This window comes from Bos grunniens, chromosome 10, assembly GCF_055505025.1.
Source record: "Bos grunniens cultivar Pamir isolate PY7600 chromosome 10, Bosgru_T2T1.0, whole genome shotgun sequence".
NCBI classification, from domain to species: Eukaryota; Metazoa; Chordata; class Mammalia; order Artiodactyla; family Bovidae; genus Bos; species Bos grunniens.
Genome location: NC_141174.1, coordinates 55,479,599 through 55,497,286, shown reverse-complemented (window position 1 = coordinate 55,497,286; position 17,688 = coordinate 55,479,599). Strand labels below are relative to the sequence as shown.

The following is a 17,688-nucleotide window of genomic DNA, read 5'->3' as shown; positions in this document are numbered from 1 at the left end:
GTGTTCTTGCCTGGAGAATCCCAGGGACGGCTGCTGCCTATGGGGTCGCACAGAGTCGGACACGACTGAAATGACTTAGCAATCATCAATAAGGTGTGTAGTTTCAATGCAAGGCCTTGGGATAAGGCTTTCTTTTCCTTTTGTCTACCTACCTAGAGAGGAGATGGGTTCAGGAAAAGCAGCTTTGAGGGTGGCACTATACTGAAGTGGTTAAAGCACACAGGGAATGAGCTGAAGTGATCTGAATTTGAGTCCCAGCGCCACTCTTACCAGATGGCAGATTTTGGACAATTGTTTACTCTCTACAAGCTGCAGTTTCTAAATCCCTACCTTCTTTAGAGGGTTGTTTAGGGATTAAATAAGACCCCAGTATGTAGTGAGTATCCAGTAAACATTAATATCATTAATGGTATAGTTTCTTTAACAATTTCAGAGCCTGAATAAAAGATGATGGTGAACCTTTTGTATTTATTTGTTGTTGCTGTTCAGTCACTCAGTTGTGTCTGACTTTTTGTGACCCCAAGGACTGCAGCACACCAGGCTCCCCTGTCCACTATTTCCTGGAGCTTGCTCAAATTCATGTCCATTGAGTTGGTGATGCCATCCAACCATCTCATCCTCTGTCGTCCCTTTCTCCTCCTGCCTTCAATCGTTCCAGCATCAGGGCCTTTTCTAAACGAGTCAGTTCTTCACATGAGGTGGCCAAAGTATTGGAACTTCAGCTTCAGCATCAGTCCTTCCAATGAATATTCAGGATTGATTTCCTTTAGGATTGACTGGATAGATCTCCTTGCAGTCCCAGGGACTTTCAAGAGTCTTCTCTAACACCACAGTTTGAAGGCATCAGTTCTTTGGTGCTTAGTCTTTTTTTTGGTCCAGCTCTCACATCCATACATGACCACTGGAAAAACGATAGCTTTGACTATACGGACCTCTGCAGGCAAAGTAATGTCTCTTCTTTTAATATACTGCTTAGGTTGGTCATAGTTTTTCTTCCAAGAAGTAAGCATCTTTTAGTTTTCTGCAGTGATTTTGGAGCCCAGGAAAATAAAGTTTGTCACTGTTTCCATTGTTTCCCCATCTATTTGCCATGAAGCGATGGGACTGGATGCCATGATCTTTGCATTCTGAATGTTGAGTTTTAAGTCAGCTTTTTCACTCTCCTCTTTCATCTTCATCAAGAAGCTCTTTAATTCCTCTTTGCTTTCTGCCATAAGACACAAAATAATGAAATAATGGTGTTATCAGAGTTTCCGCTGGGGGGAGGAGGTTTTCACTTTCTACTATTGTGATTTAAGAATCAGGAAGGATACCAGGCCTCTAACTCTGGACTCAGCCTATAGCTATTGGTTTAGATGAATGAATAACTGAAGTGTATCCCAGTGTAAGTAATTTAATTGTCCTGTATCTTAGTTCTCTTCTGTAGAATATTAATCTATGGAAAACTAATTGTTTTAGAAAACCCTCTGTATAGAGATTGTGTTTATAGGTGTGCTTATGTTTTTCCATGAACATGGCTATACTGGTAGCATAATTTCTCAAATCTCATGTCCTGCTTTTAGTGGATTTACTCGATGACAGAAGTTCTGTGCGTTCATGTCACAAAGACCTTCAGGAGAGGAAAAGCCATTTTCACTGAGGTCTCATTGGAAGTGAGCTGGCTCCTGGGCATATCATGCAAGTGTGCTATGCTTAGAGAAGGCCATTCACCCAAGAATTTGCAGACTGGCCTGAAGAATCAGTAGGAAATGATCCAGTCAGAGACCTCTGGGAATTCTTCTGCTTGCAAGTTTGACTTCAGCAGGTATGGTTACTACTCCCTGGCTGCATATTGATTCACACTTGCCCTCTCAAAAAACAGAACAACAGTGATCACTTTTAAAAGAAAATATTAACTATTCACTTATGGAAAACATTCACTTTCCTTACCTTTAAAAATTTGGAAATAATGGTACTTAATCCAAAGCAAAGATAATGGAAAATACTTAGGAGACCAAGTTGCTTTAAGAATGAACGTTCTGGATGTTAAGTGCAATACAAAACATGCACACAATCTCTGACACATAGTGAACTCAGTGAATGAAACTGAACTGAGTGGATGAATGGAAGGAGAAAGGAAAGAGAAGGAAGAAATTAGCAAAACGCTAGAATTTACAATACCTGAGCTGTGATTCATAATTTGACTGATAGCCTCAGTTTCTTTTATCGTAAACAGAAGCAATGTCCACTGCATTGGTTTGTTGTGAGAAAGAAATTGAACAAAGCAGAGAGAGATGTGGTTAAAAGCACATGACAGTCATAAGACCGGATCAGGCTAAATACAACACAATATAATTCATCAAATATTGACTGAGCACTTTTTATTTCCCCGGCATTGTATGTCCAGGCACTGAAAGTGGAGGAGATGAATAAGACAGCCAGGCTTGTCCCTTAGAGAGGTCTGCTTTGGGATGGAGGCTGACCCAGGTTCTAGACAGTAGCCCTTTTCTTTATTTTACATATACTGATAGTAGGTCCCGCAGATTCCTCTCTGGTCATCTTACCACAGTCCTTGCCCTCAAGAAATTCCTAGTTTAGTAGGGAAGACAAACTTGTCAACCAAAAATTGCACAGCAGCCTGCTGAATGCAGCAGTGGTGGTGCCTAGAATGCACAAGAAGGGAATAAGGAGACATGGAGAACTGTAGTGAAGGAGGCGAGTAAAGGATTCTGAACAGGTGGATGTCTGGCTGAAGTAAAACAAAAGGAGTTCTTTATAGAGGGAAAAAAAAAAAAAGGCAGAGAAGGGCATTTCAGATTACAGGAAGTGTCACGTGCAAAAGCAAACCGACAGGAAATTGCTAGTTCCAGCTTCTGCCATTAATTAGTTCTGTTGAACCCTTTACAGGATTTCATCAAGTCCCACTGGACTTCCAGTTTTCTCATCTTAGAAAATGAAGGTTGGGAGGGAGGTATAGGTCGAGAGGCAACGTGGATTTTTTTGTTAGGTGCTTGAGTAGAGAGAAAAGGGCAGCTTTGAATTATCATGTCATGTTTAGGGCATGAGCCAAAACCCCATTATTTGTGACAATCAAGATGATAGGCAGGGACTTTCCTAGTGATCCAGTGGCTAAGATTGCATTCCCAGTGCTTGCGACCCGAGGTTCCAACCCTGATCAGGGAACTAGATCCCACATGCCGAAACCAAGACAAACAAATAAATATTTAAGTTGATAGAGCCGGTAGACATTCAGAGATTTTTGCATACTTTAATTCACCCACTCCACCAACATATATGGCATTGACTGAGGCAGTCAATGATACTCTTTAAGAAGGCCAAGGTTTAGCAGAGGGAGACAGACGCATAAATAAGTACACGAGTACCATGGGAACTATACTGGTCTACAGACTGCAGGTTCATGGGGGCAGTAAAACAGAAGCTACTAGTGTGTGTTGTTCACATGTGGGGTTGGGGGTGAGGAGAGGGGGACAGGATTTAGCTCCCAGCTAAAAAGAACTTCTTGCTTCCTTATCCTTCACCTTTTCCGAGAAGCCGCCGGCATTTTCAGCCGCCAATTCTTCCTGGCAGGCCGACCCAGGCGTTCTCCCTCTACCGGCAAACTTTCGCAGGCCCATGTGAGCGGTTCCCTGCATGCAGAGCGGATGCAGGCCCCAGGGCTGAGCAGAAGGGGGCTGGCCTTCGCCACAGCTTCGCTCCCACGGGAGCCCCAGCAGCTCTGGCGAGAAGGGGCCGCCGGAAGGGCGAGCCGGCCGGCGCCTCCAAGGGTTGGATTCCTGGCCAGCTGGGCGGGACTCAGGCTGCAATATAAGGGGGAGCGCCCCTGTCCCGGCTACAGTGCTGAAACTGGAGCGTCAGCAGGCACTAGAAGGCAACTTGAAACTTACGAACCAGAGGGATTGAAAAAGAGGCAAAGGTCTGATTTCTACATCTTTGTTTAATTAGTACCAATGAATGGAAGGCGGGTGGCTTTGTGGGCGCGAGCGAGCTCGCCGGGACTGGCAGGGGATCGTTGGCGCGCTGATACCCCGAGGGCTCTGGATGGGTGTTCAGCCACTCTCGAGAGGCCCGAGGAGCCCAAACTCATTCGCTTCTCTCCTCCCGCAGGAGCGCTTCTTCCCGCCACTCCCAGCCCCAGCCTCTGAGGATGCGGCTCCTCGGGAAACTGCGCGCCTCGGCGGCGAGCAGCGCGCCTCTGGAGCCTGCCTTCTCCAATGTGCTCACCCCGAACCGCATCCCCGAGTTCTTCATCCCGCCGCGGCTGCCCACCCCCTATGCCCCCGAGTCCTCCCCACCGGCCGCCGCGCTGCCCCGGAGGTGCGCTGCTGAGCCAGACCTTTGGCTTCGAGGAGCCGACGACGGCGCCGGGCGTACGGACTGGGACCCGCGCTCGCAGGCCGCACTCTCGCTGCCGCACCTGCCCCGGGCGCTCACTGCCTACGGCTTCTGCGCGCTGCTTGAGAGCCCGCACACCCGCCGCAAGGAGTCACTCTTCCTCGGGAGCCCGAGCTCCGCCGCGCTCCCGCCCGCGCCCCGTCCCCGGGCCCACACCTACGGGGGTGGCGGCGGAGACGCCCCCCTCGCTCCCGGGGCGAGATCCCCCATTGCGACCCCCGCAGCCCGCGGTGGCCCCAGCCCGTCCCTAGACACGCTCGCCCCGCCGCCCCGCTGCCGCCGCCTCCTACGCGCCCCAGAAGGGCTGCTGCGCCGAGCGTTGCGGGCCGGGAGGAGCCAAGGCCTGGCCCGCGCCCGCTCCGTCTCCAGCGGGGACGGGGAAGATGAGGACGAGGACGAAAGCCGTGCCAGCCCCGGGTCCCCAACGCAGGCCCCAGTCACATCCCTTTCGCCGCATCGCGACCCGCGTCCCGAGCGCCTGGAAGCCGAGGGCACCGTAACTCTGGGCCGCGCCGGGGGCGCCCTGCGTCTGGCCGCCGAATACAATCGGGCCAGCGGGCGCCTCCGTGTCCGGTTGCTCCGTGCTGAGGGCCCGGCCGGAGGGGCCGCCGAGCCCCGCGCCCCAGTCGGCTGCCGGATCAGCTTCGTCCTGAAGCCGCGGGGCGCCGTAGTCCGGCGCAGCCGCAGGGCCGTCTTGGAGCAGGACTTGTGCTTGGACGGGCTCTCGGAGGACGAGGTGCGCCGCCTGGCCGTGCGCGTCAAGGCCGAGAACCGGGGCCGCGGGCTGCAGCGGGGCCGCCTGCTGGGCCAGGGCGAACTGCTGCTGGGCCCCCTCCTGCTCCTCTGAGGGCGCGCTCTGCCGCGGGGCCTCTCGGACACTGATAGCCACTGATATTGTACAAAATAAATGTTATTTATTTATTTTTCTAATCATGTTCTTGCTTTGTTGCCGTTTTAATTCAATGTCCGGATTTGCCATCGTTTATTGGTAGGGAAGGATAAAATTATGACTCCCTCCTCTATTCAAAACACTCAATCCTTTTTTCCAGGCCTTTTTTTTTTTTTTTTTTTTTAACATAAGAGATTGGCTTGTGGCTGGACGAAAGGAAAAACAACGACACTTCATCTGCGTTGTTTTGTCATTCCTAATTTATTAATATAGCAATACCAAACGACTTACGGGTTTTTTAAAAAATGGTATTCCTTCAGCATCATGCCCAAGGCCAGGATGGACATAGGCAGCTTTCCATGTTTGGTGTGGTGCGGGTTCATGTTCTCATTCGTGCACACACACCTCAGGGTGGGAACCTTCTGTCACATGAATACCTTGGTGAGAAAAGAATTCCTTTTCCATGAAGAAAGAACAGGATCTTTTTGAAAGTGGAGTCGTTAATAATGGCTGAGGAAAAAGCAAAGAGAGGAAGCAAAGGAACTTCCAGTGGATGGTATGTGGGCAGTAGATACTCCTGGCCTCCCCTTCTGCCTTCTCCAGAAGGAGCCCTGGGAAATACAAGCTATTTCAGAAGGGAATTCATTCTTGTCTCTGTAAACAAGGTGATATTTTGCTTTGTGGCTTTATTTCTGCCTAACTATATGTAAGGTGCTCTGTCATTTCAGTCCTGTCTGACTCTTTGAGACCCCATGGACTGTTGCCCACCAGGTTCCTCTGTCCATAGAATTTTCCAGGAAAGAATACTGGAATGGGTTGCCATTTCCTACTCTAGGGGATCTTGCCAGCCCAGGGATCAAGTGTCTCTTGCAAACAGATTCTTTACTGTTGAGCCACTGGGAAAGCCCTGTACATAGTAATTAATCCTATTGGATTTCCCAGACAAGTTGAAATGTAAACTGCTAGTTTTTTGAAAACAAGGTTCTAAGAGAGGGTTTCTTAATCCAATTTATTTTCATTTGTTTATTCAACAAATAGACCTGAGTCCACTGGAAACTGATTATACCCAAGAAGGTATGCCCTTGACTATAGGTATCTATGGTGTGATGGAGAGCAAGAGGAGGTTAGAGAGTGGTCTAGATTTCAGTCTTTTATCTGGTGCTTGTCACTTGTCTGTACTATGACAAATCAGTTCACCTCCTGGAAATCAGTGAAAGGAGGAGTTACCTACCTCACCAGGTTGTGTGACGATATGCCTTAACATCCAAATAACCCTTAAATACACCTGAAATATGCTAGCATCCCTGAAAAGACTTGAACTGTACTAGTGAACAGGTGCTCAATGATGTTCCATAAAATGAACTCCTTCATTTATTCTCCTTTCTTTCTAATTGTTTCTCCTCCATCCTGGAGTGGAAGCTAGCAGAATGAATGGCCACCTGAGACTGAGGATTTAGGGCAGCCCAGGTGGGGTTATAGAACTGTTCAGCATCCCCGTGGTGAATTTCCCCAGAAACAGTAGTTTGCACTCATGCTTCATCAAAATGCACTTCAACATTGTTATTAGCAAAATGAAGTTCTAGGTACCAATTTGGTTAGAATAAATAGATAAAAATCCTGGATTTTAAGCATAATTTCAAAGTTGACAAATTAGCCGTTAGAAATCAGCTAATCAAATGACTTCTGAAACTGATAATGTACCGCAGAAGTGACAGGTCCAAAGCCAGTGACTAGCTGGGCTCAGACAAGAGCCAAGGTGTCCTGACTTCTGCAGAGGACTGACCTACCCTTTGTTTTTTCCTTCAACAATTAGATGTTGAGTTCTTACTCTGAATAAGAATGGTACCAAGGTCAGGGGACAAAGCTATAAACAAGATAAAGTTCCTGTTCCCCCAAGAGTTAATTTTTGTAAGGGTACCAAACGAAAGCCAAATTTTGTTGTTATAGTTGCGGTGACTATCATAAAGACAATAAATTATGGAGGGTGATAGAGATCCTGTGGGTTGGGGAGGTGGCAAGTGGGATGTTCTCTGGGACAGAGTGGTCAGAAAAGTCTCCATAAGATCTGAGGAAGGAATCATCCACAAGAGAAATCTGACCTATCCAAATAACCGCTTAATATGGACATATGACTCATCAATACCTCCAAATCAGAATTCTCGATTTTCTCCTCCCAAATCTCTTCCTCCCCTGGTTTTCCTTATTTCACTAAATGGCACGATCCTTCTTTCTTTTACTCAGACCAGAAACCTGGAATCAGCTTTAACTTCTCTCTCACACACCCTCCACTTTTCTTAGATGTAAATGTCACCTCCTTAGAGCATCCTCCATTGGCCATCGTATTTTTAAAAAGCATCATTGTCGCTGGCACTGCTTTATTCTTTTCCATAGCACTTAGCACTACTTTACATTATATTATAGACTTATTAATTTTTGTTTATTTTCTTTTCAACTAGAATGCATGCTTTATAAAGACAGATTTGTTTATTTATTCAGTGCTCTATTTCCAGTGCCTAGAAAAGAGTCTGACATATAGTAGATATTCAACAAGTATTGATTGAGTGTTGAATGAATAGAGGAAGAGATTAAATAAATAGAGGAGAGTGCTTACTCCTTGAAAGGAAACTTATGACCAACCTGGATAGCATATTTAAAAGCAGAGACATTACTTTGCCAACAAAGGTCCATCTAGTCAAGGCTATGGTTTTTCCAGTAGTCATGTATGGATGTGAGAATTGGACGGTGAAAAAAGCTGAGTGCCAAAAAATTGATGCTTTTGAACTGTGGTGTTGGAGAAGACTCTTGAGAGTCCCTTGGACTGCAAGGAGATCCAACCAGTCCATCCTAAAGATCAGTCCTGGGTGTTCATTGGAGGGACTGATGTTGAAGCTGAAACTCCAATACTTTGGCTACCTCATGGGAAGAGTTGACTCACTGGAAAAGACTCTGATGCTGGGAGGGATTGGGGGCAGGAAGAGAAGGGGACGACAGAGGATGAGATGGCTGGATGGCATCACTGACTCGATGCACATGGGTTTGGGTGGACTCCTGGAGTTGGTGATGGACAGGGAGGCCTGGTGCGCTGTGATTCATGGGGTCTCAAAGAGTCGGACGCGACTGAGCAACTGAACTGAACTGAACTGAGAGGACCTAGGACCAAGTACTGAGACAGTCCAACATTTGGAAATGTAGAGGAGGAAATGTCAGTGTAGGGGACAGAGAAGCAGCAGCCAATGAGGTAGGGGAGAGGCCAGGGTAGCACAGAGTCCTGGAAGGCAAGATAGGAATGTATTCCAATAAGAAGAGGGTATTCAACTCATTTACATCCTGCTGGAAAGTCTAGATAAATGAAAACAGAGAAATGCCTATTGACATTGGGAAGATGAAGATCAGTGGCGAACTTGACAGGAGCAAGTCTAGTAAAATAGTGACATTTGGAACCAAACTAGAATGGATTAAAACATGAGTGGAAGGAGAGAGTGCACAGACAAAGTTTTGGATGAGGAAAGGAGAGAAAAAGAGCTGTAGCAGGAAGAGAATACAGAGTCAAAGGATAATCATTGCTTAAAAAAACTTTTTAAAAGATTTTTTTCATGTGGACCATTTTTAAAGTCTTTATTGAATTTGTTACAATATTGCTTCTGTCTTATATGTTTTGGTTTTTTGGCCTGAAGGCATGTGGGATCTTAGCTCCCTGACCAGGAGTTGAACCTGCATCCCCTGCATTGGAAGATGAAGTCTTAACCACTGGACCACCAGGGAAGTCCCACATTTTGTTTTAATCTGAAAGAATCCAGCACATGTTTGGAATTCCCAGGATGGAGGGAGGTATTGATAATGAAGAGAAAGAAAACCGGCAATAATTATGGAAGTACAGTCTTATAAAAGCAAGAGAGGGTCCAGAACACCAGTGGGTAGAAACAGGGTAAAGAACACACATTCCTGGTGCAGCTCTTGTTCCACAGCTCCATTCTGCCATCCATGCATCATTCCATCCTGGGGCAGCTCACAGTTGTAGTCTGAGGATGCTGGGACTACCCTCTGATTTCTCATCAGAGACCAGGCTAGCGAGAAGGCCTTGTTTCTACAAACATTTCCATAAGACTAAGAATGAATTTCCCTGGAAAACCCCAGTGAACTTCTCCACGTGTTTTATTGGCACAAATTGAATCCATCGCTGAGTATGAGGTCAGTGTCTACTGAGGCCCATGCTTCTTCCTATTAGGAAATAAGACGGGAAATGATGTGGAGTATTAAAATAAGCCAAAAGCCTGATGCTGGAAAGACTTCGCTTCAAATCTTGGCTCTGCTGCCAACTAATTGTTTGATCTTGGGGCACATGTTTAACTTCTTTGAATTGAGGTTTTTGTCTTTTCTAAAATACTGAGTGTGAAGACATGTGTGTGTGCTCAGTTGCTCAGTCGTGTCCAGCTCTTTTGTGACCCCATGGACTGTAGCCTGCCAGGCTCCTCTGTCCATGGCATTTTCCAGGCAAGAATACTGGAGTGGGTTACCATTTCCTCCTCTAGGGGATCTTCCTGACCCAGGGATCGAACCCTCGTCCCCTGGATCTACTGTGTGAAGGTGGCCAGGGTTAAAATAGAGAATTCCATTTCATCCCAGGAAGTTTTGCATTAACAGAGGGAGGGGCCCTTCTGTTTTTGAATATATTGTGAACACCCTTCTTCAGCGCTTACTGACGAGTATAATTTTGCTGAATGGTTTCATGTTCACCTGTGGTTCTAGTCTTAAGTCTGTACAAAGGGCAGGCTGCTGGGAACCTGTCTGGGTGGCTGCACTAAGTGACATAAACACAGAGAATTGAATCTTTCCATTCCACTGGTTGTGCCCTTCAGACTCCATCTGCCGTGTTCCCAAGAGAGGAACAACAGCTCCGCTGGTGTGTCCTAAAATCCAGCCATTACCACGAGGAGGTTTCATCGTTTGCGAACAGCAAGTGCTTGATAAATATCCCCGGTGATCAGACACTGTTTGTCCTGATATAGAAAATCCAAACTTTATTTTACTTGGTAAAAAGAATAGGATTTATTTTGCAGATTGCTAACACTTTTTAAAAAAGAAGCAGTGTCTCCTGTCTTCACCTGTCAGGCTGCTGCTACTGCTGCTAAGTCACTTCAGTCATGTCCGACTCTGTGCGACCCATAGATGGCAGCCCACCAGGCTCCCCTGTCCCTGGGATTCTCCAGGCAAGAACACTGGAGTGGGTTGCCATTTCCTCCTCCAATGCATGAAAGTGAAAAGTGAAAGTGAAGTCGCTCAGTCGTGTCGGACTTTTCTTGACCCCGTGGATGGCAGCCCACCAGGCTCCTCCATCCATGGGATTTTCCAGGCAAGAGTACTGGAGTGGGGTGCCATCGCCTTCTCCAGTCTGTCAGGCAACAGTGCCTCGTTTGTCAGAACTGCCCTCACAATGCTCAGGATCCTTCTCTCTTCCTCCTCCTGGTCACTGTGGCAGGAGCCACCCTCTTTCCTCTGCTTAGGCTGCTCTGCATTGCCTCTTCACCATCATCAAGCTTTTAATTTTTATTTTGAAATACTTTCAGATTTACAGAACAGTTGCAAAAACGGCACTAAAAATTCCCATATACCTTTCACCCACCCAAATTCTCCATGTGATAACATTTTCCACATTTTTATCATGACCATTGTTTATTTACAATCTACTCTTGGTACCCATCTGTCTTTCTTTTCCTGAAAGATTTCCGAATAAGTTGTGTACATGTGCCATTTTGCCCCTCAAAGCCATTGTAAGGGCATAATATGCTGAAAGCAAGAAGGCCCTGCTCACCCCTCTGTGTACAGACAAAGCCATTGTAAGGGCATAATATGCTGAAAGCAAGAGGGCCCTGCTCACCCCTCTGTGTACAGAACACCTGCTCTACTTTTTTTTTTTTTTTGGCCATGTCCCACAGCGTGTGGGATCATAGTTCCCAAACCAAGGATTGAACCCCCACCCCCTGCGTTGGAAGTCTGAGTCTTAACCACTGGACCATCAGGGAAGTTCACCTCCGATCTTTCCTGAGAACCTCTGACGTCTGGACCAACGACGGGCACCAGTGACAGTGCCAATAGTTCTGTTGGTAAAACTTGATTTCCTGCTTTTAAGATGAAAACATAAATATCTATATTGATATCTTTTTCTCTGAAATGGATTATCTTTCCCCTAGGGTGCATAGAATCCATAGAATCCAATCCTCTAGATTTTTAATTGTCAAGGAGATCAAGTACTCATTAGGAAGATGAATCTACTTATTCCCTGAAAGAAATTGCTTCGATCCTTAACAGAGAAATCGAAGAAGTCTAATACAAACAGAGGAATTCATAGAGAATGAGCAGAGAGTGTAAATGTTAGCCTTTTTGAGGCTAGTAAATTGCCAGCATTCATTGAATCATAGAAAAAAGCAAGAGAATTCCAGGAAAACATCTACTTTTGCTTCATTGACTATACTAAAGCCTTTGACTGTGTGGATTACAACAAACTGTGGAAAATTCTTAAAGAGATGGGAATATCAGACCACCTTACCTGCCTCCTGTGAAACCTGTATGCAGGTCAAGGTGCAATAGTTAGAATTAGACATGGAGCAACAGACTGGTTCCAAATTGGGAAAGGAGTAAGTCAAAGCTCTGTATTGTCATCTTGCTTATTTAACTTATATGCAGAGTACATCATGAGAAATGCTGGGCTGGATGAAGCACAAGCTGGAATCAAGATTGCTGGGAGAAATATCAATAACCTCAGATATGCAGATGACACCACTGTTATGGCAGAGAGCAAAGAGGAACTAAAGAGCCTCTTTATCACAGTGAAAAAGGAGAGTGAAAAAACCGGCTTAAAACTCAACATTCAGAAAACGAAGATCATGGCATCTTGTCCTATCACTTCATGGCAAATAGATGGGGAAGCAATGGAAACAGTGAGAAACTTCATTTTTTGGGGGCTCCAAATCACTGCTGATGGTGACTGCAGTCACGAAACTAAAAGATACCTGCTCCTTGGAAGAAAAGCTTTGACAAATCTAAACAGAGTGTTAAAAAGCAGAGACATTATTTTGCCAATAAAGGTCCATCTAGTCAACGCTATGGTTTTTCCAGTAGTCATGTATGGATGTGAGAGTTGGACCATAAAGAAGGCTGAGCACCAAAGAATTGATGCTTTTGAGCTGCAGTGTTGGAGAAGACTCTTGAGAATCTCTGGGACTGCAAGGAGATCAAACCAGTCAATTCTAAAGGAAATCAATCCTGAATATTCACTGGAAGGACTGATGCTGAAGCTGAAGCTTCAACACTTTGGCCACCTGATGTGAAGAGCTGACTCACTGGAAAAGACCCTCATGCTGGGAAAGACTGAAAGCAGGAGAAGGGATGACAGAGGATGAGATGGTTGGATGGCATCACTGACTCAATGGACATGTTTGAGTAAGTTCTGGGAGATGGTGAAGGACAGGGAAGCCTGGTGTGCTGAAGTCCATGGGGTCACAAAGAGTTGGACACGACTGAGTGACTGAACAACAACAAAGCATAGTAAATATATGAGGCCTTGTACTGGGTTGGCCAAAAAGTTCATTCCTATTTTTCTAAACATTGTATCAAAAAAAAAAAAAAATGAACTTTTTGGCCAACCCAGTACTTGTGACTTGTCTGACAAGTGATTTCTGACCACTCTCTTCTAATGAGCACTCTGTCCTGTAAAATTTGGATCAGTAGTGGGTATTTACTGATAAGTAATTACTCCTTGTGGCGGCAGTATCTTGATTTTCTTAAGTGGCATCTCTCTACCAGTTCTCTCAGTTGATACGTTTCAGGTGATTCTGCATCATTTCAGGGGTAGGCTGACTCTGGCCTGGCCAATGAGAGTATTTCTTACTCTTGGCCTCAATGATTGGTTTGAGGATGGAACTGTGATCCAGTGAGGCTCACGTTTGGTTCAGTGAGATTCAAACCCAGGAGTTGTGTTGAGAAGTGAAAGTCACTCAGTTGTGTCTGACTCTTTGCAACCCCATGGACTATACAGTCCATGGAATTCTCCAGGCCAGAATACTGGAGCTGGTAGCCTTTCCCTTCTCGAGGAAAGAGAGAGAAACAGACAGACAATTTGTGTTGAGAAAGAGACAATTTGCTACTGAGTTTGAACCTGATGAGACGCAGGCCTGGAGCTCCTGCTTGCTTTCTTGCCAGTGCATTGAATGCAAGGATAAAGGCAACGTGAAGGGGAGCAGAATGGTAAGTGGAAAGTTAGCATCCCAGCGACATCACTTGCCTTCTGAATCTAGCTGTGGCTGTAGCTGTGTTACCCTTCATCTCTCTTCAGTTAAACTGGGTTTGAATTGGACTTTCTGTCACGACATCAAAAAAGAACTTTGACTGGATATGCCAGAACTTGAGCTCACCTTATTTCTCATCTCCTCCCCATTATGGACCCTACTTGTCTCCTTGATTTCTAACTCAGGAAGTCAGTGATGGAGTGAGGTGCAGAATCGAGCAAGACTTGACAATGGGGTAAGTATGTATATTTAATGTGTTGATTGGTCACTCAAAAAGAAAAAAAAAAAACAAAAACATCTAGAAGCTTAAAGATTTGTTTGTGGGCCAGGTCAAAATATGCCCATGTCAAGATGACCGTGTCAAAATATCAAATACTTTCCAGGTAAGGCTGTACCTGGCAGCAGTTCGCTTGAATGGCATGCATCACATCTTGTAGGAAACAGGTCTCTGAAAAGATAATCTTAGAAATTTGAAGCTTGCAAAGGGACAACAATTTGAGAGGTGCTGTTTGTGTTGTGAAAACATTTTATATGAATAATAACAAGAATTTCCTGCCTATCACTTTCTAGTCTGTAAAATGTTTTCACTGAATTTATTGCTCTTGATCCAAACAGCAACCCTTTAAGTCAGATGTAGATACTTTTACTGTTATAGCCAGTTGCCCTATTTTACAGATTAAGAATTGTAATAAATTACTCCTGCAAGCCCAGTAAGTGAGGGAACCAGGAATCAGTCCCAGATTTTCTGATTATATCAACATGTCCCAGTGGAATTGTCAGCTCTTTGAATCAAGGTCCATTTCTCACACATCTTTACATGTCCCTGCCAATGCCCACCACCCACCACCCCTCCCCTGCCCATCCCAGCCCAGCTGTATTCCATGAGGTAAGCCTGCAGTGAATGCAGATGAAATGGTTCTGTGCTGGGCATTTGGGGACCAAATCAAAAAAGGACAGGATAGAGAAATGTCCCTTGGAGCTTCAGGCAGTTGAGCAGTTGTGAGAGGTCCCTTAGACCAAACCAGAGTTTTATCACCACTAACCTTCCTTCCCTATTCTTCCTCTCACTTCCACAACCCATATTCTAGGATGTTCTGGGTGTCAGTCACAAATTTTGAAAACTCTGTAAAATTTATTATAGGAGGTCCTTGTTTCTGATAATCTCAGCTTAAAAAAAATTAAAGTAAAAACAAAAATCAAAATTGCGCCCCCCACCCCAAAACCTGGACTTGATGTGGTTAGTTAATGATAAAGAGGAAAAAAGAAACAGAAGTAAAGTTCCTATTTTAACTTTGGTTTTGATTTACAGAATACATTAATATCACTGGATTATATGCCTACATAATTTAAGCAGTTCACCTAGAAGCTTGGCTACAGTGTAGTTTAGACTATAAAATAATGGCTCAGAGATATTAGTCATGGGATAGAAACTTTCAGTTATAAGGTGAATAAATTCTGGAATCCTGTACACCATCTGTACAGCATGGTGACTGAAGTTAATAGTAATGTATTACACACTAGAACTTTGCTAAGAGAGTAGATCTCAAGTTTTTCAACACAAATATACACAAAGTAACTGTGGGAGGTGATGGGTGTGTTAATGAGATTGTGATAATCACTGCACAGTGCATACATGTATCAAAACATTACCTTAAACACCTTAGATATATACAGTTTTTAACTGTCAAAAATGCATTAATTAAAATATTTTAAAAACTAATGGCTGAAAGAGACAGATTTGTCTCTAAAGGGACACTTGCTTGACTTAATTTTATATCCATGCTTGATTATGCTATTTTTCTCCCAAGGTCAAATTGGAGTCATTCTGGATTCACTCCATGGTCACTGTAGAATCCCACAGTGAGTATTTCTGGGCTCCCTCAATGCTGCAGTGAAGAACGCTCCCCACTGCTCCACAGAGGCAGTAAGTCGGGAGAAAAGTCAGTCTTTGCAGAGATAGACAAAACTCAGCAAGTAATACATATCATGAATATTACTGCTATTAGGAGTGTGCGATTGTGGTCATGCTTTTCTTTATTCATAATCTTTTTTTTCAAAGCTGAGTTTATAATTTAAAAAACAATTAAAACACCCCACTTGATTTTACAGAGATCTGTCTTAGAACCTGAAAGAATGATCCTTGAGCGCAGTGCTTAATCTTGCTAAGCCTCAGCTCTATGTACATTCATGGTGATGGTTTAGCCACTAAGTCAGTCCATGTGACGCCATGGATTGTAGCCAGGCAGGCTCCTCTGTCCATGGGATTCTTCAGGCAAGAATACTGGGGTGGGCTGCCATTTCCTTCTCCAAGAGATCTTCCTGACCCAGGAATTGAACCCTGGTCTCCTGCATTGCAGGCAGATTCTTTACCAAATGAGCTACATGAGTCAGTGAGTTAGTGAAAGTTGCTCAGTCGTGTCTGACTGTGACCCCATGGACTATACGGTTCATGGAATTCTCCAGGCCAGAATACTGGAGTGGGTAGCCTTTCCCTTCTCCAGGAGATCTTCCCAACCCAGAGATCAAACTCAGGTCTCCCACATTGCAGGCAGATTCTTTACCAGCTGAGCCACAAGGGAAGCCCACTGAGCTACATAGTAGCTTGGAAACTAAGGTGGAGACAGCCTGGGAGTAACTGTGAGTGTCAGAGACCTACCTTATCACAGGGCAACAGGTGAGGGAGAGTGAGAGGGGCAGGCAAACCTGGAAACATGGATCTGTGGGCATTTGGCACTTAGTAATAGTAGTGATGGCGATGTTGTTGATAACTCACATTGCTCGTGTTTACTAGTGAGGCACCATGCATAGATCTACATGCATAGATTTAATTCTCACAACGAACTGTGAAATATGTGTGTGAAGAGACAACTAAGGCTCAGAAATAAAAGCCTAGATTTTCAAGCCTGGTGACTGCAGAGCAGTGGGGCCTCTGAGCCAGGATAAACAAGGTAGTGGTTAAGAGCATAGATTTTGGATTTTAACCATCTCTCTTCTACTTATGAGCCATGTGACCTTCAGAGATTTACTTTTTTCCCTGTGTTTCCTTAGTGTGAAATCAAGGTGTAACACCACCTACCCTGGAGAGTTCTTGGGAGGATTAAATCAATAAATATGTTAATTACTAGCCTATTTCAGGTACCTGTCAGGTTGTTTCCTTTAGACCAGGACTGAAATGAAAGGATGTTTGCAGACGCAGAGTCACAGTGGGACCTCCTTCTTTAAAAAAATTATTTGTTTATGTATTTGGCTGCACCAGATCTTGGTTGTGGCACACAGGAGCTTCGGCCTTCGTCGCCCCTTGCAGAATCTTTCAGTCACAGCATGTGAACTTTTCGTTGCAGCATGTGGGATCTAGTTCCCTGACCATGGATCGAACTCAGGTCCCCTTCATTGGGAGTGAGGAATCTTAGCCACTGGACCACCAGGGAACTCATGTCCACCTTCTTAGCTGGAAGTCTAGAAGCTCAGCTCTCCCGGCTGACTTTGCACAGGGTGGACTTGTGTTTCGGCCCCCAGCCTCGTCCCGCTGTATCCCTCCATCCTCTGACTCTGGTACCTCCGGGCCCACTCAGCCTACTCCCAGCCTGCGGTGGAGATGCTGAGGCTGACTCTGCATATCCTGCCAAGTCCCTGGCTCTGGAGTGATCACTAGGGACCATAGGTGTTGATCACATGTGTGTGTGTGTGCCCACCTTTGGGAGAACAGAGTGTGAGAAGGGAACTTTTGTGTGCTCCCCACGCTGTCTGCATCAGGACCTCAGAGACTGGGTGGGGCTGGAAAGCAATGCTGGGAGAAGGGATGTTGTTGCTGGAGAAAACCCCTGAGTTAGGTGCGGGGCAGAGGTTCATCTATGGAGGGGTGTGATGAAAAAGTACATTTACCTCTTTGGGTGTCCTGGGCTGGGCCCCTCCTCAAAGCAAAACGGAAAAAAAATCAACAATGAGGGATTTGTGCGTGAAAATGAGCTGGTCTCTCACCAGAATCTCAGCAAGGAGGGCTTGGACTCTGTCCCACATGGCAAAAGGCAATGCTTTTGCCTCTGGAAGTGAGGTTGTTTTGAGTAGGAGGAGAAGGGCAGTGCTGGGCAATCTCTTGACTCCCAGAGAAGAACCAACCTTGGTCAC

General features: G+C 45.3%; 1 protein-coding gene and 1 long non-coding RNA gene across 2 annotated transcripts; both read left to right on the top strand.

Annotated features, from left to right (window-relative positions):
• The first annotated feature begins 2,647 nt into the window (after positions 1-2,647).
• LOC147364560 (C2 calcium-dependent domain-containing protein 4A) lies at positions 2,648-5,322 on the top strand. The gene is made up of 2 exons (XM_086321321.1): positions 2,648-3,913; positions 4,105-5,322. Exons 1-2 carry the CDS (start codon positions 3,642-3,644, stop codon positions 5,237-5,239), a joined length of 1,407 nt encoding a protein of 468 aa, XP_086177447.1. The 5' UTR covers positions 2,648-3,641; the 3' UTR covers positions 5,240-5,322.
• A 7,587-nt stretch (positions 5,323-12,909) lies between these two features.
• On the top strand, positions 12,910-17,471 carry LOC147364559 (uncharacterized). The gene is made up of 3 exons (XR_015134673.1): positions 12,910-13,522; positions 13,611-13,798; positions 15,372-17,471. It is a non-coding gene; the product is annotated as an uncharacterized LOC147364559 (long non-coding RNA).
• Positions 17,472-17,688: the final 217 nt, after the last annotated feature.

What these genes read in the sequence shown, in the direction of transcription:
- LOC147364560 (XM_086321321.1), top strand. Translation starts at nt 3,642, where the DNA reads ATGCAGGCCCCAGGGCTGAGCAGAAGGGGGCTGGCCTTCGCCACAGCT. An exon ending in GGATTGAAAAAGAGGCAAAG is followed by an intron (nt 3,914 to 4,104) that starts GTCTGATTTCTA and finishes CTCCTCCCGCAG; the next exon opens with GAGCGCTTCTTCCCGCCACT.